The sequence below is a fragment of the Paroedura picta genome, chromosome 8 (assembly GCF_049243985.1).
Source record: "Paroedura picta isolate Pp20150507F chromosome 8, Ppicta_v3.0, whole genome shotgun sequence".
Lineage (NCBI taxonomy): Eukaryota > Metazoa > Chordata > Lepidosauria > Squamata > Gekkonidae > Paroedura > Paroedura picta.
In genome coordinates this window covers 19,966,040-19,993,008 of record NC_135376.1, presented here as the reverse complement: position 1 = coordinate 19,993,008, position 26,969 = coordinate 19,966,040, and the positions used below count along the sequence as shown (strand labels likewise).

The 26,969-nt window shown below is 39.3% G+C and overlaps 1 protein-coding gene across 2 annotated transcripts in view; it reads left to right on the top strand.

Moving 5' to 3' along the window:
- The window catches only part of RSRC1 (arginine and serine rich coiled-coil 1), a 201,656-nt gene that overhangs the window by 145,101 nt on the left and 29,586 nt on the right, over positions 1 to 26,969 (top strand). For both annotated transcript variants that reach the window (XM_077348587.1, XM_077348586.1), the window contains exon 7: positions 24,014 to 24,082. In XM_077348587.1, coding sequence (XP_077204702.1) covers positions 24,014 to 24,082 — 69 coding nt within the window. The remainder of the gene's footprint in view (positions 1 to 24,013; positions 24,083 to 26,969) is intronic.

The window sequence follows — 26,969 nt, the reverse complement described above, 5'->3', positions numbered from 1 at the left end:
CCATCAATGCCAGGCAGCGACTTACATTTAAAATGAGTATGCTTGCTTGCTGTTTTAGGGTACCCAGATGGGAATGAGGTACTGCAGGAGTTTGCTTCTGTCAACAGCATATCATTCAAGTCAAAAGAAATAGTTGGCAGGAGATTAACCCTTTGAGCAAAGTATGCAGTCACTGGATCACTTTATGTTGAAGTATACACATACACACATAAAATTACTGATTGAAAGTTATATACTGACTGTTTTCCATTATTAACAAACAGATGTGAGAACGAAGTTTGAATCCAGAGGCACCTCCTAGACAAGCTAAGTTCATTTCTGGGTATAAGCAAGAACTGAGAGACTTAGCAAACACCTTCAGATACATTTAAATAGATTTCCTCAACCATTACATATAGGTAAAGGTGGATTAGTTGCCAGGAAGGGCTAACTAGAGTCACAATACATAAGTATCTGAGCAAGAAATACAGCTACGATTAGAACTGTACATTTTGTAAGACCTGTGAGTATCAGCAAATTGGATAATAAATTAGTGTTCAGCATAATAGAGATGTCTAACAGAGTCAAAGACCAAACTGGAATAACACATGAGAACTGTGTTAAGCAACTTTGGCTGGAGAAGCAGAGCTATGGGGTTCTTTTGTGCTGTTTCTGCCATCTTTCTGTTGCTGTGGTTTTAATATTAGGTTGTTTAACTGGGGCTGGTTATGTTTTATTGTTGATATATTGATTCTCATTTTTATTGTTTTATTGTGAGCTGCTTCGGGCTGGCAGTTGCTGGGAGAGGCGGGGTATAAATATAAAAATCAATCAATCAATCAATAAACAGTCTTAGTTTATAAGGATACTGTTTGTTTGGGTTTAATTCTAAGGAAAAACATAGTGAAGGAAATAAATATGTCATAATACCAATGCGAGGCTGAATGAGGTTAGCATATGTAAGTGAAGAAATCAATATCCCTGTTTAATCCTGTGGATTTCAGGACTTTTGATTGTTGTAATAACTTGCAACTCAGCAGTTTCCCCGGCCAGTTTGTTCCTGTAATAAAACAGCTACTTTGAGGTCACCTATTGAATGTCCAGAGAGATTGAAGTATTCTCTTTCAGGTTTCTCAATCTTGTGATTCTTAGAATCATAGATTCGTAGAGTTGGAAGGGGCCATACAGGCCATCTAGTCCAACCCCTTGCTCCATGCAGGATCAGCCTAAAGGATACAGGATAAATATCTGTTCAGCTGCTACTTGAATACTAGTCTTGTTCAGTTTTATGGCTCATTTATCGTTTGGTGGAGGGTTTGACCTGTTTGCCCTTTGAAGATAATAGAAGGGCATTGTTGGCATTTAACGGCATGTGAATAAGCCTGAGATAGTGTAGTTGTTGAGAGCTGTGTATGTGACCACTAGTCAGTGCTTGAAAGCGAGACTGTTTAACTTTTCCTTTGTATCCTTGAAAGAAAGTAGCATAGGTGCCAAGGTAATCCTCCAGAGCAGTGGTCCCCAACCTGCGGCCCGGTGCCGGGCCGCGAAGGCCATGGCGCCGGGCCGCGGCTCCCCCCCGCCCCCCCCCGCAGTAAAAAACTTCCCAGGCCGCAAGCTTGCGGCCCGGGAAGCTTCTTACTGCAGGAGGGCGGGGAGAGGGAATCAGGGCCGGGGCGCGCATCGCGCATGCGCGGCCCGTGCGGGCGCGGCCCGCAGGCACGGCCCAATGCGCGGGCACGGCCCGATGCCCTGCCGGTCCCCAGCCTCAGAAAGGTTGGGGACCACTGCTCCAGAGGGAACCTCCACAATCCCAGTGCAACTAGTCTTTCTAAAAGGATGCCATAGTCAGTAGTGTCATATTGCAGAAAAATCCAGAAGAATCAACTGAGACAACCTCCCTTGTCACTCTTATAGGCCCATTATGCAGAGTGGAAGGTCCGCATTTGGGGTGGAATGGTGGCAGCTAAAATCACCAATTTTGCATGCTGCAGGCAGCAACCGGGTGTAGAGTCAACGTATGCCGCCGAAAAAGCCGCGTTAGCGAGATGCAGAAGAAAGTGGAGCTTCCTGGGACCAGTGCACAACCAGAAGTGGCTCCGGAGTAGCCGCATGCATAATCGGATATTCTTGGGTTTGCCGCCGTTGCGTTCCGTCCTGTGCGTAAGCGGTTTGCTTCGCTTCCTCCTCTTCCGCGTTCTCCATGCCGCCGTTTCAGCGGCCGTGCATAATAGGCCGTAGTGAAGACAATCCATTAGGGCAACCAAGACTATTTCCATCCCAAACCTACACCTGAATCCAGAATGAGTGGGACTAGATAATCCATTTCCTCCAAGATTGTGTGAATCTGTGGTAACACCACCTAGTCAAGCACTTTACCCAAAAATGGGAAAGAGGACAGTGGATTATAGTTGTTTAGGTCAGTGGGATCTAGGGACATCTTCTTCAGGGGGAGTTGTGTGACTGCCTCTTTTAAGGCAGTCAGAATCATAGCCTCCCATAAAGGATGATGCTTACAGAATACAAGGGATATTTACTATATATTTGTTTGATACTATGATGGATACCTCTCTATACTCTTCCGCACACTGTGGTATATTTTCCCTCCAGGACGAAGCTCACTGTCCCACCCAGTCACTGTTATATCTCTTTGGCTTTATTAAGCTCTTGGAGCTCTGGGAAAGCTCTCTTTCCCTTTTAAAAAAAGTCAGAATGTCAGAGGGCTTAAAAAAAAAACAAAGTAAAGATTTTATTTACAAAGAGGAAAGGGTTGTTGGAATGGAGGAATCACTTTACTTTTTACAAATCACGTTAATTTTTAGTTTCTAGTTCTTAATTGCAGGCTTTTCAGTTGTTCAAAGACTTTTCTTACTTGATGTTAGGTTTTCTTTTTAACTGTGTTTTTCTTTTACTGTGTTTATCCCAAAACACATTCATTTTACTTTGATCTTTGTGAGTTCCAGCAGACTACCCTCTATTTTCTCCTTTTCTGCATGTCCATCACAGGTATATATGCATACCTCTGACAATAATGAATGATCGTATCAGATATCATAACTGTACCATTATTGGCTGATTACACTATTTGTACTGTTGGGGTTTTTTTAAACCCTGCCCAAAAGGATTACAAATTTGTTGTCATCTGTGTGATTTTAATTTGTATAGCTGCTTGACATTTTAAACATGGCAGTATAAAGAAAAGTTCATGCTTTAGCTCGGTTTTGTTCAGGTTTGCAGACAAACTGTCAGGCTAAATTTGGCTATTAACTGCAAAGAGAAATGTCATCTGTCATATTTAATAAGTTGATTGCTGCCCCTGGTGTAATTCATTTATTGCTTCTACACTTGGGAAAACTGACTGGGCTGTATAAAGCAGATCTGCAATCAAGGCCATGGGGAATAAAGTCAGGAACTGCTCCTTTCTCCGCCAGGGAGCCTTAGAACAGAGTGTGCAGTGAGCAATCCAATAGGAGATGGAGGATCCAGGTGACTCTCCCATCCATATCTGAGGCCTAGGAAAGGGTCACTGGGCTTGGGCCAGAGGCAGGAACCTGCAGCTTCCATGGTGATTTCAGGATGGCCCCAGGTTCCTCCCCATATTAACATTCAGTTATTTAATTATCACTAAGAGCAGTCTGATTGAAAAATATATTTATATTCATTGCAAAAATAAACTCTTAAATCAAAACTGATAACTGCCTTATTCTTTTCTATGTGAAAGAATGAACCAGGACCAAATATGATTCTGAGGTCCACTGTTATACAATGGATATAACAGGCATCTGCTGTGTCTTTCATTGTAGAAATTATGAATATCTAAACTCTACCAATCAAACAGCATGAATATTTAACTTCCAGAGGATAAAAATATACTGTTCTGTCCAATACCTTATTGCTTCTAAATGATTTGGGGGCACTTAAAGTGCAGTCCTAAACTGAATTATGCTCTTCTAAGCCCTTTCCCTTCTGTGGACTTAGACAGGCACAACTGTAACTAGGACTGTACTGTTAAACTTAAAGTGATCTTGTTTACTGGCCTTATTTTTTATGGAGTCACACACAAAAATGCTATTTTCTTATTCTGCTCCTAAATATTTATTCATTGTGTAATGCAAAAGGCATATCAAGGATCTACAAACCTATTGAGCCTACGGGCACAAATGGAACATTAAGATGATGAGTGTAGCCCCAAAAGGCTGTCCCAAGAGACAAAGTCATATGCAATACTTCCTTCCCCACTTTACAAAAGAATAGCATGGCAACCACACTGACCACATGAAGCTGGCTTATTCTGAATCTGGCTATTGGTCTATTAAGATAAGTATTTTCTCTGACTGGAAGCATGGTCCAGTCAAGGGTAGAAAGCCTAGAGAAGTTGTGGGAAGGTTTTTCTTCTCCTTGAACAGCCCAACTCCCTGTAGTGTAAGAGCACAACAAAACTAACCCTCTGGATTTGCAAAAGAAGCTCATGGCAATGATCAGCCAAGGCTACAGGGAGAATGGAACCACACATCTACTAGGCCCATTATGCACGGCCATCGAACTGGCGATTTCGGGTCACATGGAAAACGCGGAGGGGGATGCACGGGACTGGTTATGCACGGGACGGGGCGCAACGGCAGCAAAACCCAGAGTAACTGATTATGCACGCGGCTATCCGGGCGCCGCTTCTGGTTGCGCCCCGGTCATCCGGAAGCTGCGCTTTCTTCCGCGTTTCACTAACGCGGCTTTTTCAGCGGCATGCACCGAAGCTGCGGCCGGTTGCAGCCGGCACCGTGCGTTATCCGTGATTTTAGTCGCCGCCATTCCACCCCGAATGTGCGTTATTCCCCCCGTGCATAATGGGTCCAAAGGAAACTGGTGTAGCCAGTCCTTTTGAGCCTTCAACGGTGTGTCAATAACAAGGTAGGCCTTATGATGACTTTGGCAACTTTCTGAAAAGCTTGGTGGGCTCCAGAAACAGTGGCAAGTGTCATGGCACCCTGGGCACCACACTGGGGTTTAAATATCCTTGTAATACCTCCAATGGTGACCACCCAGTGATAAAGAACTGTGCAAGTTTTTGAGTTCTGATAAACTTCTGGTGAACTTAGAAGATTGCACAATGCTAAGTGTCATTGGGTTGATCCTAATTAAAGCTACTTCGTGGGCTGGGTTCTTTGCTATATGACCAGAGTTTTTTAACTGTGCACCTTGGTAGCTCAAAGACTCTAGCTGCAAACACATAGCATTTAATTTAATTTAATAGTATGCATTTGTTTGGGAAGTATGTGAACTAGAAAGTTGGGAACTTGATTAAAATCAGTTATATAAACTGAGCCTTTTCCATTGTAATTTAAACCATGATTAAAATCAGAGATTGAAATCTCTTTAATGTTAATGCTCATACCCACCCCCTTCCCATCCCTATTTTTTATGTCCTTCACTTATCCACAAAGCTTTTACAAGGAAGACTGACATCTATTAGACTTTAAAGTAACTCTCCCCCTTTATATCTTTATAAATTTATTAGCTGCTTTCCCACTAAACTAAGTTTTCAAAGAGATTTACAATGTTAAGTAAGCCTAGATTTGTAAGAATATGGTTTATCTTCTGAATGTTTTACCTATTCTTAACTATAGTCCAGAACTGCTTATCCTTCCTCCATTTCCAGGCTGTTATTTCACTCATCCATACTTTAAAAAATAAAACCTCTTTTTCTAACTGAATCTACTTTTCGGCTCTTGTGATTAAATAGTAATTTCTGGTTCCCAGTATTCTTTCCACTTGCTTCTAGTTTCCCTTCCCCTCTTCCCTTCCAAGTTGTGTTAGCATCTGAACCTGCTGCTGATCTTTTCTTCGTGGTCTCTAGTCCCTCCCCTGGTACTTTCACTCCACTGACAGTTGCCTGTAAATATTTCAGGTTACGTTTTCCCCCTGTTCGAATGCTGGTTAAACAGCTTGCTTTCATTACCTGATTCACAGCTTCGACACTGACCATTTACACCAGTGTTCCCTGCAGCAATTATTATAATATGTTGAGTTGCCCTAGTATCTCTACCTACAGCTTTTATGGCACTCATCTTTCCTCATTCTCTGGCTTCTCCCCAATCCTGCTTCTTTCATTCCTTTGGTGACTGTTTTATCTTGATTGTCCTTGTAGGGTCCCACTGGTCTCCATCTTTGATCTTCTGCTCAGTGCTCTGTGCTTTCTCCCTAGGTACTGGGTATTTGAAAGATGGAGTTGTTCCCCCCCCCCCTCACCATTAAACCATGCCACCTCCTCTGCTATCACTGTGAAAGTTAGTTATCTTACCTCTCTTGTCTGCTCAGCATTCATCACTGGGGTAATCTCAAATTCCTTCTTCCGCTTCCATTCAGGCAGTTTTCAAGATGTGTTTCATCTTTTTCAAAATCTGTCTCTTCTTGCTTCATCTACTTTCGAATACTTCTGTGCACGATCTGGTAATCTCTTACCCAGGAGGCTGCAGTCTTCTCCCAGCTGAATTTGGTCTGCAAGGTAATAGGCAGTGGGTTTTTTACAAGGAGGGCTTAGTGCCCAGTCCCAAATTCTGCCAGGATCTCTCGAACTGAATAGTGACACTGCCTCCTGACAGGGAGCCTTCTCAGTAGTTTGAGAAAATTTGCTTGCCTTGAACAGAATGCAACATCATGATCATGATGGATATATAAAGCCCTTACTAGGATCAAGCTGCCCTGTGTGTACACAGCTTTAAAACAGTAAAAACTCACTTTAGAACCGGATTTTAAAACACAAATGTTTATAAAAATGTATTATAGTGGACATCATGTATCTGTTAATTATGTCAGTTCTTCTTAACTTGTAATTTTTTTGTGGTCTCTGTCCCAGGGAGAACATTTGACAGCTTATAGCAGGAGTGTGTTGGTTGGGCCCACCTTCCTGCTCTTGCTCTTCTGAGTGGCAGGAGAAAACACTCAGGCTGGAAGTCCTGAAAATCCAGATGTGATGACTGGCTGACATTCTGTCTATTCCCCCAAACCATGGAGTTTTGAGGGATAGTTAGAGCATCACCCAAGGAGTTTGTTAATCTGGGTTTTCAGGTGGACGTGTTGCCCAGTGTCATTTCTGCCCATTATCCTGCCCAGAAAACTCCTGTATATGCCATATGGTAGCATGGTATCCATTTGTGTCCTCTGACACATAGGTGCAACAATATGATCCCAAAGCTTTTTCTGTATTTTCTATGTAAAATCAAAGCATATTAGGATGATAGATCTATGGATGGATAACTGTCCAATTAATTTTCATCATGTTTCTGACATGTATGCTATATACTTTATTAAAAGCCCATAAGCCATACACTAAAAGAGGCATTTAAGAGTCAGTAACAAAAGCAAAGAAAACTTTGGCCACATCAGCCATGCAAGATGTTCAAAAGCCACTCGGGCACCAATCTTAATCTACAAGTATCAGAAGTTGCTGAATATTTTAATCATGAGGAATTTCTCTCTCTAAATAACTACCAGTTTAGAGAAATAAAAGAAAATGAATAACCACTGACAATGAGGAATCACTAAAATGTTCTGAAGGAATCCCAGCAAAACCTCCCTTCATCAAGCACTTCAATTTTTATCATGTTGGCCTGATACTTCTGGTGATACTAACTCAACCCAAATACCCTTTTTGTGCATAACGTTCTCTCCAAGGCTTTTGTTTCCCTACCTGCCTGACTCGTCTTTCTGTGTGCTCATCCTCAAGTTTTACTCTTTTCCCTCTTTGAGGACCTGAAGTACGTTAAGTAAGAATTATTATTTTTATTGTAATTTGTTTGCGTCTAAAAATTATCTTAAATGCCTGTTGCATCATTTTATGATTATGACCCCACTTTTCCTCAGATCAGTGTGACAAAGCTTGCAGCATGCTGATTTCTTATGGTGGTTTTGTATCTATTTATAACTAGAGGAAGGAGTAATAAATATAATTGTATTTGATTTCAGAGATCTTCTCTCATCTGCTGTAACTGATTGTCCATTATAAGAAAAGTGCACTGTAATTTAATATGGCATTGTATTAAAATCAGATCAGTCATTTCATTTGGCAGCTCTTCAGAATTGTATCAACAAAACTAGTAGTTTAGCTAGCTAATTGCATAATCAGGATAAACAATCTGATGAAAAGAAGCTGCTTTGCTTAGAAGAAAAATAGTGTGTTTATTCTTAAATTGCCTAAAATATTTTATTGAATTTTTGGTTTTTCAGCATAGCACTCACAAGGTACCTCTCCTTGTTTTAAAAAAACCATTTTAATAAATAGGTTTTCTTTCTGAAGTGTAATACCTTGGATGGCTAAAAATAACATCACAAATCAAGTTAGTTATACTCTTAATTGTTTTGACCATAGAATTAATTTAAAGTCAAAGGGGGCATTGCTTTTTCATCATTCCTAGCTCAGAATATTCAGCATGTCACAGATGTTCATGAATAATGTCCATTTAAAACTGTTGGCAAGAGTGCTGGTGAGTTGGCTAGATGAATTAAATGTTGGGGGGATCTGACAGGCAGCACGCTGCTTTGTGATCATTCCAAAGTTCTAATAATCTCCCTCACCTTCTCTGCCTGCCACTAATGAAAGAGAATAGGTGATTGCACCTCAGGCCATGTTCTGCGCCTAATGACTCCTCCAAAGGCAGATTTATGAAGAAAAAATTAACTTTGAATGAGGATTGAATTGGCCCTGACAGTCTGATAGACTGTGACACAAATTCTGTGGCAAAACAGACGTAGCCCTAATTGATTATCAATATTTTAAGCAAAGTGATGAAAATAAGCATTAAGTGATGAGAAACACAGTCTTAATACAGTAGGCAGTAACCAGGATCTGCAGAGTCTTTGGGGAGGCTGCCCCTGGTTGCTATTACTGAACTTTTATCTGTCAGTTTTTACTGATGCCTTCCTAATGTTCATTGTCCCCTTTTGTGTTATTTTTTTCATTCCCTTATAGATCTGTGATTGGAATGTTAAATATTCCTGGTCTATCTGCTATTTCTCTAGAGAAGTTTGTCATAATTTAATTTATTTGAATGTAAAAAATAGTTTTTTCTTCACAGACACATTTCTAAATGTTCAGCTACAAATGCATTTTTGTATCTGCCTATATTTAATTTGCATACTGAAAATGTATCAGTTTTGTGAAATTAACTCAGTAAGTCAATTTGCGAAAAAGATTTGCTTGGATACAGCATGGTTGAAAGACCCATGTAAGCCACCACTTGAAAGATCTCTACAAGGAATGAAGTTTCCCAAGGCATATGGGGGAAGTGTGCCAAGTAGATACTACTGCTGCTTCCTCCCCAAAAAAGAAAAGAGCAAAATATTTTCTAATATTACTCAATGAATCGAACTTATTGTCATAAGAGAGGCATTATTTTTAATGAAGAAATTTTATAAATGGTGTACATGAATGACAATATGTAGAAAATATTAGTATGGTAGACAAGTTATATTTTAATTAATACATCCCAAGGGAATCCTGCTTTTATCTGGTATATATACATAATTATGATTAATTAGCATTATTTTTTTAATTTATTAATTTTAGGTCAAATCCAAAGGTTCAGACCAGCAGACAGGACTTCATTTATCCTGATTGCCCACTTCTGCTGTGGACTCTTGTTATTCTTGAGGATCTCATGTACCCAGGGCCAGTATTCTGGTCAGGTCAAAGGCCTGTAACAAGAGGGGCGGTTTGTGGTTTGGATTTAACTTAACATTTTCCCTTCATCCTTTCTTCCTTCAAGGAATTTTATTCTATCAACCCTGTGTGATAGGTTAGGCTGAGAGGTGGTGATTAGTTCAAGGTTGCCCATTGATTGTCTCTGTCTCTTTGGTTCAATTCAGATGATCTAACCAGTATGCCATTTTGGTTTCCGATGGTGAGTTGTTTGCTTGCTTGATTTATACCCCATTCTTCTCACCTATGGGGATCAAGGTGGGTCATGTAATTCTCCTTTCCTCCATTTTCTCTTCACTGCAGCACTGTGAAGCAGGCTGGGCTGAAGGTGTGTAACTGGCCTAAGGTCACTCAGTAAGCAGAGAGAATATTTGAATCTGGTTTCCTGGATTCAACCACTATGACCGTTTACGCACTGGAAGTTTCATGCCAGGATGCAGGCTGGAGTTTTAGTCGTGGCAGGTTGCACTTCCTGCACCCACATGGGAAGCATTTGGCCTGGTGCACTTCATCCACCCCTGATCTATGCTCCTGACAGGGGGATGGGGCAGTTAAGTTCCCAGTGCATAAATGGTCTATGCCAGGGGTAGTCAAACTGCCGCCCTCCAGATGTCCATGGACTACATTTCCCATGATCCCCTGCCAGCAAATGCTAGCAGGGGCTCATGGGAATTGTAGTCCATGAACATCTGGAGGGCCGCAGTTTGACTACCCCTGGTCTATGCCATGCTAGCAGACAATGACCATTACGTGATACAATATTTAACATGGAATTTATATTGTCATGCTGCTAGCATTTACTTGCATTTTTCAACATCCTCCATATTTGGAACATTCACTATAATTTATATGTGATAATGGAGCTAGATTGGAATGAATAATTATGTATATTCTTTAACCTATGTCATTATTCCATATGTGCACAGAGCCTTTTTAAAATAGTGTTGCACAATATCGTATACTTGTTTTGTACTAAACAATGGTGTTAAAGGTTATAAATGTGTTTAGACTGTAAATAATAGTGTTATGCAATAATATATAATCCAATATATAATTGTAAGAATTTATGTATGTTTATTTCAAATTGTAATCATCCAGTAGATCATACCTTGAATATTTATCAGAAAAATCTTTCTCAAGCCTTGGTGAAGTTAATAGATAACAGAAAAATAGTATAGATTCAAATGAGTAGCTGTGTTGGTCTGAAGTAGCACAATAAAATCAGAGTCCAGTAGCACCTTTAAGACCAACAAAGATTTATTAAAGGTGTGAGCTTTCAAGTGCAAGCACTTTTTGTCAGACTAAGAACTGCCCATCATAACAGTAGGAATATATAAGCAAAAGTTAATCCTGTTACATTATTAAACTCTGAGAAAAATAGCATGAAAGCCTTGTAATTAATAGCAGCCATACTTGCAATTGATAGCAGCCATACTTGCAATTAAAATAGTTTAAAAATATATTTACCTAAGATTGCACGGGTACAAGTTCTACACTCAATTTGGACTGAAAGTAAGCTGTTGCATTTAGCCTTTTCCTCTGGTTAATGCAGCAGATATAGGCAGCTCCCAAATCACAATGAACTGCAAAAGAGCTGTGGTTTCATACCTCATACTATGAGAAAAAACACAATGAATAAGAGGATTAGGCAATGCATTTCCTGCACTACAGTACAATAGTGTTTCAAGTAAGCGAGCCTGTACTAAAGATCAGTTTTCAGGTGGTCATGCTTGATTTGAGGGTGGGGATTTAACTGAAAACACCATTTACACATACAAGACACTAACTATAATGTAACAATCATATTATATTCACAGGCACAGATTTTGTTCCTTGCATTCCTGATATTTTATTTAAAAAAATAGTATTGCCACACAAAAAAAGCTGAGGAATATGTTGCATACATATTTATAGATAGTTAAAATTCAAATGTGTTTGCTGGAATTTGTGAAAAAGAAAATTTTGTCAGTGTGTCTGTGTTATAGCAACATGCTTTGTTATACAATCAAATTTGTTCTGAGTACTATTTATAATCCAATATTGTTGATACTAGTTTCATGATTAGTTAACCATTTAAGATAGCTTTGTTCTGTATGAAGCTACGTTTTCTGTGGGATGGCTTGGAAATATCATCAGTAGCCTATTTTGTTTTTTTTTTAAATATAATTCTCACCTACTTCCTTTGATATGACACCTTTTTCTTTTGCCATCTTAAATATGAGAAATATGAGAAACATAGTCCTATTAAAATATCCTTTGCTTTAGCTTCACTTTATTCCAATATACATTTTCCTAGCTGAAATCATTCATAGGGCAACCAGTTCAAAAGGTTTTCGTTCAACTTAATACTTCAGGATTAAACTGCCCCCCTACCCCCCGTAATTTATCTGTCGTCTCATTTGTTTCATTCTAGCAGACAGACACAGTATAGTTAACTGTTGAAATTATTCTAGTTGCGCCATCTAGTGAATATCCAGTACATTGTGAATGACACCCTCATGAATACATTAAAAGAAGAAAGTAATCAAACATAGAACCAAATATTTGATACTTTAATATTATATATTCCTGGGCTTTTCCAAATACCTGGTGTAACCTAATGTGAATTTTACTAACTTTTACCAAATAAGGAGTTACAGACAAGTTCTAATACAACTATGACATTTTTGATATATTTATGTTTCAAGATTCTTTTCAGATAAAAAGGAGTACAAAACACTGGGAGTGTGGTCAAAATCCCATAAACTGTAAATCATGCACAGGCGTGTATATTGATCCATCATATACATACACATATGCAGACATGTCACCTGGCTCAGTATATCAAACAAATTGCATTTATGCAGATTTCTATCAACTGAAAATTTCTCCTGAAGATTTATCTGTATGATTTAGACTGATTTTTACCTGACAATCTGTGCTCACATTTTGTGTGCTGCAGCTAGAACAATCCAACTAAGCATTATATGCTGATTACAGGGTTTTTTTTTTTAGTTTTGAATGGTTGTATGACAGCAGAAGCAACCCCCCTGTGTGATCAATAGTCTGTAGCACAACTTTTCAGAGGAAATGCAAGACAAGTAGTCTCTCAAACCTAGCAAACTGAAAGGTAAAGAGTAAATGCTTTTACTTCTAAAGTCCATATGGAAAAGAGTCAATTCATTTACATTTTTAAAAAACAGCTCCTGGAATCAGTAGGATCAGGTAAATTAAACTTGTACTGGGTGATTCATCTAAACTTATTCCTTCTGGAGAACAGCTCCTCCGTAGATACACGCAATACATATACATTTGCAAGCTGTAGTTCTTTCATTCTCTTTAATTCTGCTTGGCATTTATGTTAAAGTTAATAATGCCATATGTGTTGAAAAGTATGGTTTACTGTCAAATAGGTACATTTAATGAGATGTGTTCTGTATGTGACTAATTATAGCATTAATGATGGCTACCTTGCATGGATGAAGTTGTTATGATATTGTTGATGACTTATTTTACCTGCTCTCAAACTGAGAAATGCTAAAATATATTATGTACGTTGTTTACAAGGTTTACTCCTTACAAAGGTTACTTGTTCCCCCCAGAAAATCTACTTTCATGTTTGGTTCTGACAGATGTTGTTTGAGGAGAGATTGTTCACATATTTCCAATTAACATAATAGTTAGTAGTAGGGCCATAAGGCCATTTATATTTATTTCCAGTGCTGAATGCTTATACGTTTTTTGTAGCTTTTCCCATGTTCTGAAACCTTGGCCTCTATGGTAGCAGATTCATTCTGAATCAAGTTATTGTATTAAGGGACTCAATGGCTTAAGAGGAAGTGTGAGGCCTCTATAGAAAATGTTCTAGTCATCTTTCACAAATTAAAAAAAAACTCATCCAGAAGAATTAATTTTGTTTATGTCTGTATGAGAAAATGTTATGGAACATGTTAAAATTTAAATAAGTTTCATAGAGTGTTGGTACTTGTATTTGAGAGTTCCTTTTAAATACAGGCATGGTAGGACCACGTGTATATCTTAAATTGTGTTTGTGTGTGTCGGGGGACTGAACTCCACACATTTTCACAAGTATTTATGTTGAAGAACTAATTTGTTACCTCAAGAACAGCTACAAAGTTAAATAGTCAAATTTAAAAGGTAAAAGCTGCTTTTGTTTATCTGTTTTATTTTTAAATCTGAATCTGAATTACTCTGTTACATGTCTGAATTACTCTGTTACATGAAATGCTGATTTTATGAACTTAGGCAGATTGTGAGTGGGTGGGCAGGTAGTTGTGAGTTCCTGCACATGCAGGAGGTTGGGCTAGATGATCCTGGAAGTCCCTTCCAACTCTATGATTCTATGTATGTTATAATTATAAGTAGTTGCAGCTACTGTTATTGCTGCTGGTGATTTTTTGTATACATCTTGTTAATAAAGAGGACATTGTGTGCGTACTTTTAGGTTCTTTTCATTTCATTGAATAAAACAAACATGCTCAACTTTCCATTTGAAATCAACAAGACATGGAAGTTTCTTAAAGTGGCTGGAGAAGCCTGAACTTTTTTCCTTGTAACTTTATGTTTGTAGTAGGTATTACATTTGTACTTGTTCAAGTGAACTTGTTCTAGGAGGGCATATTTCTGTGTTAGCAGATTCATAAAAAGAGCTAGCTTATACTTGATTGCTGTCTTATTCTAGAAGAAGAAGAAGAGTTGGTTCTTATATGCCACTTTTCCCTACCCGAAGGAGGCTCAAAGCGGCTTACAGTTGCCTTCCCGTTCCTCTCCCCACAACAGACACCCTGTGGGGTGGGTGAGGCTGAGAGAGCACTGATATCACTGCTCGGTCAGAACAGTTTTATCAGTGCCGTGGCGAGCCCAAGGTCACCCAGCTGGCTGCATGTGGGGGAGCGCAGAATCGAACCTGGCTTGCCAGATTAGAAGTCCGCACTCCTAACCACTACACCAAGCTGGCTCTCTAGAAATAGAACTAGAAATATTCTAGAAATAACTGCAGCATTTTCAGGATGTGCCATGCCTTACCTGGTGTTGCAGTTGGAAATCTGGACTATAAAGGAAGTAAGCAGCCATTCCAGGTGTTTCCATATGTAATGAAATGTGGACAGAGAGGCCACTTGTTCCTTATAATTTTTCATCATTATACGTCGCCGAGTGAGTGGCCGATCCGGGAAGCTTACACTCCTTCTAAAAAAAGGTTTCCTGTTCCTGTGGCCGTATTAGGCCCCCAGAGTGGCCTTTTTGCATTTGCTTAATGGAAGATTTCTCCTTACAGGTAAGAAGGACTAGTTTTCCCGCCTAAAACTCCAAAGAAATTCATGACTCAGGATAAGTCCTTGCTCATTTGGAAGGGAAAGGGGTTACCAGTCCCGAGATGAATAGTTTAGTGGTCTGTGAGAAACTTATAAGGCCCTCCCTGTCCAAAACTCTATGCATTTCCCTGTGGTCAATTAGCAGGGTGGCTGCTAGTGGTGGGATATGTGCCTTCCTGCTGGGCCTTGGACCATGCCAGCCTGTTCTAGGGAAAGAATATGGGGCATGTAAGTTATGTTGAGGAAGTTCAAGTCAGATATATTAGGGATCATTTTATAGTTTTCCTTTGCTTGGTACTTTTTAATAATAATAAAACAAAAACTTTATTTTTGTATTCTACCCTTCCTGAGTAGCTCAGGACAGGTAACAACATGGATTAAAACATTATTCACATCAGCAGTCAGTAAAATACATTTATAAATTACTTCATAAACTTTGACCTTTTGTTTTGTACCTATTGACTTTTACCAAACTTTTCCACGGGAGTGCCGCGCATGCACGGCATGTGCGGCCGGGCGATTGCCCTCCTTGCCGCCACCGGTCCGCAGCCTGAAAAAGGTTGCGGACCACTGATCCAAAGGACTTGTTCCATGCAAGGGGAAAGTTTCCAGTATAGTTTCCAATGATCTGATGACCCTCCAGAGCAGCATTTTAGGAGATGAAAAGGGCTGCAGTATAAGGAATACATACAGGAATCTACTTATGTATCTTTGGTTCTAACCCATAATATGGACAAGGAATACTGATCATTAAACATTTATATGGCTATAAATTAAAGAAGGGAATGTGTAAAATAACTATGTTATAAAGTTTAGAGGCATAATAGTGCAAAGCCAGGGCTCTCTTTAAAGCTGTCTCAAGTGTAAAATGACACCTTTTTCTAATTCCGTATTTGGTAATAGCATAAGCCAGGATCAATTCTGAGCCAATTATATCTTTTCCAGCCATCTGTAAGCCTGTTCATAATGTGTCAGAGTTCATAATCTTCAATTATTACAATTATATTTTTTCCAGTGGTGTTTTTTCCCCACTGATAACTATTCCCTTATTTCATGTTTTTTAAAATTAAAAAACAGCAATATAGCCTGTATTTTATCATCCATTCAGAGCTAGAAATTTACTTCTTTGTGGACTCTTTGCATCACATTGACACATTTTTTTTGCCTTCCTGAACAGTGTGCCATGTGGCTCAAGGGGCTGCAGTATGAAAGGGAAATCCTGTGAAATCTATCCTGTCTGCTCTTGCACAAGCAGACCAACCCTAAGAGTCTGCCAACTTTTGCTCAGTTCCTTCTGCTTACTGCAGTTCCTTCTGGTGAGCATGGGGGGGGGGGGTTGTGTGTGCATGGGTTGTTGTTAGGCCATGACTAGATGATTTTGGAATGTGCAAGGGACTTCTGGGACAAGGAGGTGTCAGAGAAGATCCTCTTCTTCCAAGTCCCACTATTTGCAGGGATTGCATTTTTAAATGATATTTAGAATTTCTGCAACCTCTCCTGTGCCATATCGGAGTAGTAGCACCCATTATATTTAGGTTAAAATCGTAGTGCTACTTGGTAGAAGACGTCATGCTTTCTTCAAAACCTAATTGCCATGATGCAGAGTTAAAATAATTAGCAACTTTAATTAAACTGGAACAGGAACAGTTTGAAGCTAATACATCATGTGCATGGTCTGGCATCATTCCAGTGTTTCTACAACACGTACTTGAGCAATTGCCACTCTGGAAGATTGTGGGGGTATTCTTTCAGTTTTTATCCCTTCCTTCGAGGAAGAGTTCCAAGCAGTTTATGGCAATGTATAAGAGATTCTCCCACTCCAATTACACAATAATTATGGAGAACTTACTTTTGAATAGGCTCTGGATAGCTTTATATCAGCTATCTTCCAGAAAACTTTAATTGTCTTTTGTCCCAGGCCATTGTGAGATGGGTACACATTACTGAAATAAATAACATTTATTGGGACTTGATGTGTATCTGGTTTTATTAATTAATTATTTATTTTATTACACACACACACACACACATATATATGTTATACACATCGTCTCACTGTTGTACAATATACGAGTAGGGCAATTCCAACTCTGGAAGACGAATCCCTTCCTTCAAGAGAGAGTTCCAAGCAATTCATGGCATTGTAAGTGATCCCACAACATTTTATTTTCAAAGGTGATTCCAATGATTTTCATAGCTAATTACCTTCCACCATGCCTTCCATCACGTAACTTTGGATCAGATTTCTACAATGATACTTGCAATTATTATAACTATCTCTTAGTGTTTGCTGTAATAAATACTGTGTCATGAGTCAGCCCTGGGCACAGGAGGACTCCTCAGGAGAAGAGGAATCTGGCTCTGTCGCTCTGGACCCAAACATAACCTGCAAACAGCCTGAAGCATTGGAGATAGTGTCTACAGAAGGTTCATCTCTTGATAATGAACCTCCCACACCTGAGCTATCAACATTGTCAGAAAAATAAGTACCCAGTTCACCTGAAGCATGCACACCATTAGAGCAATACAAGAATTTAAAGAGAGAAGATACATTGCTCATCTACAGACTTATCAAAGGGAACTGGAAGAAGAAGGGAGGGCCCTTTTGGAACTAAATACGTTCTGCAGGGGCTGCAAGATGGAGCTCTTCTGCCAGGCATTGGGTTGAGGCTGGGCAGATGGACATGGGAGATCTTCCCCTCCTCCAGCACTTCAGCAAATGGCCATACCATCAGTCTGGAGGTATATCAGAAATCCGGGTGGGGATTGACTGGCACAGGAGGTTTGGCTGGGGTGAGGTTATTGTTTTTATATGTTGTTAGCTGCCGCAAGCTGACTTGTTGGGATCGGTGGCCTATAAATGTGAAAAACAAACAAACAATCTTTGCAGGATAAGGATTGAATGCAGGGACCCAGTTTCTGGAAGTAAATCCAGGATCAGGACTTGTGGATTGCCATGCCCTGTGTAAGTGGTTTGTAACAGCAGGTCAGGGTGAGTGTAATGTGAGTGAATACTCGCTTACCTTTGTCTAGGACCCACCTGGCCTGCTCTGAAATCCTGACCTTTAGACTGGTTCCAGACTGTGATTCGACCGTCTGCCTGCCTTGGTGTTCAAGCCCAGTCTCTGACCATACTCGGTGATTGCTGCCTACCCCAACCATGAGTTGGGTTTATGCTACTGACTGCTACCTGTCCTGACCTTGGACTGTATATCTGACCTTGGAATGGAACACCCTGCAGCTGTGCCTGTCCTGCTAAACAGCACATACTGATTACTTGCTTATTCAGTTTGTGTCTGTATTTCTGTGTATGTTTCCCGGGATTGCAGTCTTGGACAGAGAGGAATTTAATGGCAAAACCTTAGAACTAGACAAAGTATAACAAACAATACATATTTTAAAAAATAACACTTTTTTTACAATATTTGGTCAGGCTGATTAAAATAAGTTTTAATTCTTTTTAATTATGATTGTGTTTTGTGTGGTTTTTTCTGCATAAGGAAGCACAAAAAGAAAGAGGAAAATGCCTTGCAAGTTAGTATTTAATATTAATATTCCAGTTAAGTAAACGACTTGAAATTCTGGTGTTGGAGGTTTACAGATATTGTAGAAGAAGAAGAAGAGTTGGTTCTTATATGCTGCTTTTCAGAGGTTCAAAGCGGCTTACACTCACCTTCCCTTTCCAGAACAGTTTTATCAGTACCGTGGTGAGCCCAAGGCCACCCAGTTGGCTGCATGTGGGGGAGTGCAGAATCGAACCCGGCCTGCTGGATTAGAAGTCCGCACTCCTAACCACTGCACCAAACAGGCTCTCTTGTGTATCTTGACAAAAAGTCAAATAAGTAGGTTCTAGACCAAGTCAAGTCTGAACTCACCCTAGAAGCCACAGTAACTAAACTGAAGTTCTCATACTTTTATCACATGATGAGAAGGCAGGAGTCACTGGAAAAGACAGTAATGTTAGATAAAGTTGAAGGTGGCAGGAAAAGACCCATCATGGATGGATTGACTCAATCAAGGGAGCCGCCACCCTCATTTAAAACCATACCGGACATATCAACATATACAGCAGACTCCTAAACATTTAAAAGACCATGGCAGACTGTACCTTACTAACACCTCAAGAAAAAGTGATACAGGAGTGGGAGGAGGGAGCACATATCACCAAGTGAGTGCCATGTTCTTAACACTGGGGGGTGGGCGTCAGATCTTCCTTGCCATGCTGGCCTCAACCATAGACCTGGTGGAAGAGCTCTGTTTTGCAGGCCCTGTGGAATAGTGAAAGCTCCCGCAGGGTCCGCAACTCCTCTGGGAGCTCACTCCACCAGGTAGGAGCCAGGACCGACAAGGCCCTGACCCTGGTTGATTCCAGGAATTCCTCCCTGGGGCTGGGAATGACCAATAGATTAGTACCCACAGAGCATAAGGCTCTGCAGAGGGCATAGGGCAAAAGGCGGTCTCTCAGATATGTGGGACCCAGACCGCGAAAGGCCTTGAAGGTCAGAACCAGAACTTGAACCGAATCCGGACGGCAACTGGCAGCAATGCAGCTGCCTCAGGTCATGCTGGATATGGGTCCTCCAAGATGTCCCAGTGATCAGACAAGCTAATTAGTATGATGATATCTCAAGTTCTTTGGGATATCTGAGGAGAGCTTTATCCCCCCCCCCCCTTCGCCAGCATCCCACAGTCAGCAAGTATGAGGTGGAGCCAGACAGCAGCTGAGGTCCCCCAGATAAGAGCTGCCATGAGGCACAGTTGCCCTTCATCTGCATACTTCCCCTACATACAGTTGCAAGGGACCCTACTGACTAATAGCAGGTGTATTTCCCTGATCTCTCTGGTATATTTTGTATTTCTATCTGAGAAAATGGCCTAAATGGCCATTCCAGCGTGTTAGGTGTGCTTTTAAGATTTCGTCCACCAGGTTTCCTCTGTTTTTTTTCTTTAAAAAAAAGATGAAATGTATTTAGAATCAGGTTGATCAATAATATACTAATATTCAAGTATTTGGGAACTTTATAAGCATTTATTAAGAGAAAAAATACGTTTATTTGTAATTCTTAAAATGATTTTGGCGCATTTTTATTAAGAATATTACTTAAAACCTAGATTGCAGTTAGAGTTGATATATTAATAAAAACCTTTATTTTGTTGAAGGTATGAAATAATCACTGCATACTTCTTCACATTTAACAGTTCGTTAGGCATTTGAAAAGTAGGGGTTTTTTTGTGTTTCTGTAAATCAGAATTTGCTGAATTATGTTTTTCTGAAATGTCCACGTGTGGCTACAACATACAATTATCTTTAAACTATTAGCCATGTGTGGCTGTGATCTGCAGATAGCAGATAGATTGGGGCCACATGGAGGCTAAAGAGATATTTCTGTATTCTTCAGGAACTCCCCAGATGTGCAGAAAAAGCTGGAATGACACAGGGGGTTAAATCCCCCCAAAAGGAAGTGATGTCCTCTTTCCAAACATTTACCTCAGGAAGTTGGTGGCGCTTGCATTGGGGTCTTGTGCTGGTTCCAACAGCAGCATAGCCTGGGAGCTTCACTGGACCTGGTGGTTGCCATGTAACCTAGAAGCCATGCTGAGCATGCTGCTGTCTGTACAGCCCAGGTGTTCGCTAGCCACATGGGGCTCCCATCTGTTTCTTGGGAGAGACTGTCCACAGCACTGGGGAACAGTACAGAGCTTTTCCAGAGAAAGGCTGGTGGCTCAGGTAAACCTTTCAACAGCCAGGCAGAGGATGGGCCTGTGATTGACATGAAGTCTTGAAGCTTTTTCAGTCAGCCCCTTAGTTTTGGGTTAGGGGATATAGACAGAGAGAGAGAGAGAGAGAGAGAGAGAGAGAGAGAGAGATTAAAGTGCAGTAATTTTTTTGAATATTGGAGCACTAAAGTTTTGGTTTGTTATATGCTTAGTAAATTGAGTATGATAATTTTGATTTTTATATAGTTCATGTATTTGTCAGAGTTTTTAAAGAACAATAAAAAATAAACTTATTGGATAGAATTTGGTCTTTGAAACTCCAAATTATAAATTTTCTCGATTCAAGGCAAAAGATATTTCTGTTTGAATTTATAAATACATACAGTATTTTTCTTGTATTTTACGAAAAAAGAAACAGAGGTCACTGTGGTTTCTATTAGCTATAATATGTTAGCATTTTAGACATTTTGGAAAACAGACTTCCATTTTGATTCTAAGAAAATGTACTTGAAAACCATTCTCACTAATATCAGTGTAATGTGCTTCCAAGTGGCCTGGGAATATCAGTTTATGGTCTATATTGCATCATATGCTATTTAGGATATTTGTTATTCTTTTGCTGCCTTGCTCAAATAATAATGCAAGAAAGAAAAATGTCACCTTCAGTTGTTTTTAAATGTCTGCTGGTATGTAGATTAGAAAATCAGCATGGCTTGGGTTATATTCAACAAAAATGCATGCTTAACCATGAAATAATCTTTTTTACTTATGATTTAGGTATTTTTCAAAAATTGTAATGAACTGTTTCTATGCGGGGAACAAATCAGTTATGGAAGAACAAACTGGCATAGTGGAATAAATAAATCAGATTTTAAGCTTGGTAGTTTATTGAATCTAAATTTTGCCTGGTTGGACCAAGAGCTATATATAAGCAATCCATCTTGTGCTGATAATGGAGGATCTTGAAACCCACCTAATGTTTGCATTATTAAATTTCAGTCTAATGAGCTTTGCTAATACATATTGAAGATGGTTGTAAGGAGTGGAATGTGAATCTGAGCAGGATAATTTGAAAGAAACATAAGCTGAGCATTTTACATGACTCAAGGGGCATAGCTACAATTACACATATAACTAAAATTAAATTCAAATGGAATTTCTATTATCCTTGCCCTGCTACTAGGGAGAATAAAGTGTAAATGAAGTAAAAGTCTTTACAGTTGCCAGTGGTTTGTTTTTATTATCTAATTTAATAGATTTCTTATAAAGATATTACTGGCAGAAAAGTTTTAATATTTCATGACTTTAAATGTAGTCTAAGTGTGTCTAAAAGCTTGTAAATGGAAACAGATGTCTCTGTAATTGCTTCTATCATTTCAGAACATCAGTATTTAAGCTGTATGTTTTCAGAAGGTGCAGCCACTGACTGCAAAGAGGCATCAGGCTTTGAAAGTTGTGGTCATGTGGCATTCATGTCCTTCATACTTAATATGTAAATTGAATATTCATATAGCTGATGTGCTGATGCAGAAAAGAAAAAAAATCCAACTGTTGCTCTATACTTGGCATATAATGGATTAATTGCGTATCAAGGTCTGCTGTTAAGTTTCACTTTCCGTATTTTGGTTCTTTATCTTTTGACAAGGCAATACTTTTAAAAACTTAATATTTCATCGACTATAATGCTATTAGAGACTTATTCTCACTAAGTTCACTCATCAGGCAGAGAGATGGCAATAAAAGAGAATGGCCCCTTTGAGACATTAATACTTTGGAATAAATGATGTGCTAGAACAGAAATTTAATTAATTTACAGAGTATATTGATGGTCCCTTGTTACTGTGCTGTATATTTTTAATCTTCTTTAACATCTGTAGTAAAGTATTTAAAACCCCTGCAGTTGAGCAACTTGTAGATAATTAAGTAATAAGGGAAGAAGTTTCTAAACGAAAGAAGATTCTTTTTAGACTATGCTGTCATCATAACATGAATGAAATATCATTGCTAAAACGTGCAGTGAAGTGGAAAAAAGAGGGCCCCATTCATTGAGCAACAATCCGCTTGAGCAGTTTGAGGCTTCTGAAGGACCCCTGCCCAATTTTCTCATCACTTGATCACGCACTTGTTATGTACATGGAGCCCCCTCTATCCTCTAACTTGGAAAATCGTCACTTGTCATCATTCTGATGGGGATCTATGAACTAAGCAGCAGTGGTATTATTCCCTGTCAGCCACCCGGGTCCTATGTTAAATCATAACATTCTAAATGTCGGGTGTGATAGCTTATTGTTAAGATGGATTATCTTTTTTTTAAAGACATTTAAAAAATATATACACCTTGTCTTGGATCCAGCAATGTGCAAGCAGAAACATAAATGGACTTAGCACATTCTTGCAAGATCTTATGCAACTTTTCATTCCTATATATTATGGTGCCCAGAAATTAGTTGTGCAAGATCTTGCACAAGTAAAAATACAAGTGGGGATACAATAAGTTTGACTTAGCCAGTGGCTATCCAGGGTCTTTTCCCTATCTTTGTGTTTGATCAAGAACTCTTGCATAAGTAGAAATTTGACATTGGATCCAACTTCATGTCCTGTTAATATTTAGGTTTGAGGTATATTACATAGCTTTAAATACTTGCTTTCACAAGATTATTTGAGAACAGTGTATTTTAGCAGATTTAATATGAAGTAAGGATAGATTTGTGAGCATTTATCTGCATATTAAATTAATTGTTGGTGGGGGTGTTATATGTTTAGATAAATATAATGTCTGAATTGAAAATTCTAAAAACCCTGTGAAATTAGGAACTCACTACACATGGAAAACATTCTAGCTCTATTAGGAAAGCTCCTCACATTAGCTAAGGAGGCATAATTTAACTCTACAATAAGGTCCCTTCATAGGGTCCCTTTCCTTTTTATATTGGTCTTGTAGGAAAAGGTGAATCTGGGCAGGACTATATGGAATGAGAGACCCCCTCTGCCAAGTATCTGTAATCACTTCTGCCGTTTGTGTGGTAGATTCTCATTTGAGAAAATTTAATGTGGGCTTCAGGTAGGACTTTACCACAGTGGATGTTAATTTTGAAGGTGGTTACTATAGGTGGTGTTTTTACCATGGAGTTGCTATATGTATATGATTTGGAGCTACAGCTGTCACCTGTTAAAAGTTCTGAAGCACTAATTTAGTAGTGAATTCTCCTTTGTTTACCCATCAAAGATGCAACTATGATATAGTTCCTCTAGAAAGTCTTCTTGTATTTAAAAATGCTAACACTGCCAAACTAATCAGTGTTTTCTTTATCTTTAGCCAAAGCAGATGAAGCATTAAAAGCTAAAGAAAGAAGTGAAGAAGAAGCAAAGAGGAAAAAGGAAGAAGGTAATTGCGTGGATCTTCCAGTGTTGTAGCTCACTCAGAATAGTACCAACATTTTAAAGGTACTTTCTGATAAATAAAGTAATGATGATTTGGTATATGTAGACCAAATCCTGATTACCAGAAAAGCCTTAAACCTGATATATTTTTACATTAAGCAGTCCTTGGGTATGAAGATTACACGGTAACAGTGTTGCTGTAGTACTCACAATGTTTTTCTCAATGCACTTTCGCTTACAAAATGGAATGTCATGACCTTCCGCTCCCACGGTGGCTTATGGTGTTACCCAAATGATTCTCCAGGAATTCAGATAACCCCGAGAATTTCATTGGATCAAGTTTGCAGGTTGTAGTAGTAGGAGGAATCACCGTTGCCTTGCTCTGCTCTGATGGAAAGTATGGCAATGTGTGGATCGAAAACTGTTGTTGACTGTAGCAGTATTTTATCTGGTACATTTTCGATTATATGTGTATTATTGCATTGTATATATTTGCACATCATTAAGTGAGATTTTACCCATCTGAATTTGACATTTTTTCTTTGGGAGAAGCTGGAGCTCATATCCCCGTTTAGTCATTTTTAGTGGGCAGAGGTGGAGTATGGCTAAACAGTCGAGGGAGAGAGAAGTGTCCTTAGAAAACAGCATCCGTCGCTGAATGCAGCCGGAGCAGTTGGATTCTTCTTCTGCCCTGTGCTGCCGTCTCGTTATGCAGGAGCCTGAGAAGGACAATGCCATTGAACAACCTGAGATTTCGGCATCGTGACAAACCACACTCAATAAACAAGCCAAAAAGAAACTGATTTAGAATTCTGCTTTAGGATCTGCCAACAAGCTGTAGTTTGTTGAGTCACTTGCTTTCATATGTCACATTAATATGCAGTTTAATCAAACTGTGGCTTAGGAGCTGTCATTTATCATGATATCTGAATATGGCTGGTGAGAGGCCAAGCTGTTCTTCTGCCTGCAGAAATCCCAGCAATCTTGCTAGTTTGTCTCCAATACACCAGCATGTGGTATGCTCACTTTAATTGCACCTATCAATGACTGAGGGCTTCTCTAACGAGGTTTCTAATATACAGGCAATTGACTGACACCATATACTGAACTTTGCTAATGTGCATTGCAAAACTGAAAATATAAAACATAATTAGCTTCACAGATTTTAAACTGATAACTTTAATTTTGCTCACTATCTTAGGTAGAGGTGATTATAGATGTTCAAATTTCATAAACTTCAGTTTAATGATCTCTTCAAAAAATTGTAGAAGCTTTTCTTCTTTCTAACTTCAAAGCACACTGGGCACTTATTACATCTGAAGGAAATCTTTTCTTTTATGTTAATTTTCTAATTATGTTATCCAGATACACTCTGTGTGACAGTATTATAATAGGCATGCATGCTTCTCACACTTAACCAAGTCCATTGTGGCTAAAGATAAAGCCACTAAAGTTACCATCACCGCTAGGCCAATATCTCTACCCTTGAAGCTGTAATAAGTAAGAACAAGAGTGCCCACTTTATCGCTGTCATGGTTCTCTATCATGCTTTTATGGCATTTAAGTAGTTTTTTTGTAGTTTAACTTATAGCAAAATTGGAAGGTATTTAAAAGGGCATTGAGTGAAAGTGAAAGCTAGATCACTCATCTGTGCTTCATGGACATTCTAACTTCAAAGTGGAATATAGTTTCCTCTAACTTAGCCTGTCATCTCAATAGTACGCAGCAGGTGATTAACCACTTTCAAGTCTCTGGGCTTTTATGTAAGGAGTTACATCAGGAGTGTATTAAGATGTAATCTGTTTCATGTGAAAGTTTGTTTTCTGTTTTCTCTGTGAAATATTTATGAAGTTGGTATCTCTCAACTCAAATTAAAGGTAGAACCCCCAACTTTTAATCCATTATGTCTTCACTTCTAGTTTACATTCTTATTTTGTAGTTAATAGAAATGATTACATTGTATTACCTGGCTTCCTAAAACCTCTTGGAAAGGCAAGACCTACTACATTGTAGAGCTGATTTCTAAGGGGTCCAAAACTTCCTCTTCATACAAGAAAACTTTTTTCTGTCAGTGCAGAATCTATCATCTTTTTTAGATCTGAAAATGACTGAGGAATTTCTTGGCTTCTCTCATTCTAGTTTAGAAATATTCTGCACTTGTTTGTAATCAGGCAAGCAATATATTTGTGTTAACATAGCTATAAATTATGTTCTCAGTTGCTGATCCGCAAACAAATATTTTTAATTAATTGACGTTTCCAGGTTGTCTTTCATGTGCTTTGTACATGCAGCATATTACAGTATCATGAGAGTGCAGAAGTATGAAACATTGTGGTCAGAGCAGCAGCATCTATGAGGGGAGAATGCCGATGAATCAAGTGTAATTGACAGACAACGCATATCGATTTAACTTCTTTCAAAACATGAAGCTGGGTCTTTAAGACCTGTCATCTGCAAAATTCCGGACTAGCAGGAAAGCCCGTTGTATTTCTGAATACAACGGGTGCTAAGCCACCACAACCCCCGGCCCTGGGCAGGTCAGGCAAGGCCTGGAGAGGCCTCGTCGTGTCTTTTGGGGGTAGGAGGGAAAGCGCTGGGGGGCAGATCACTGCCCCCTCCTCCACCCTCAAATGGCCCACAGAAGCCTCAGTGGGCCTTTTCAGGGCAAGGCGATAGGCACTGGTGGACAGTCCATTTCTGCCCCCAACTGCCTCTTTCTGAGAGGCCAGGGACTTCAACAAAGCAGCAGACCTATGAAGAGACAGTTAGGGCCAGGAGTTCTAATTTGATTGTGCAGCCACTGGGTAGATGGTCAATCAGAGGCATACAGGCTCCAATGAGCGACCTGATTGGCCCATATCCGTTAACTCCAAACTCCTCCCAGGAGCCCT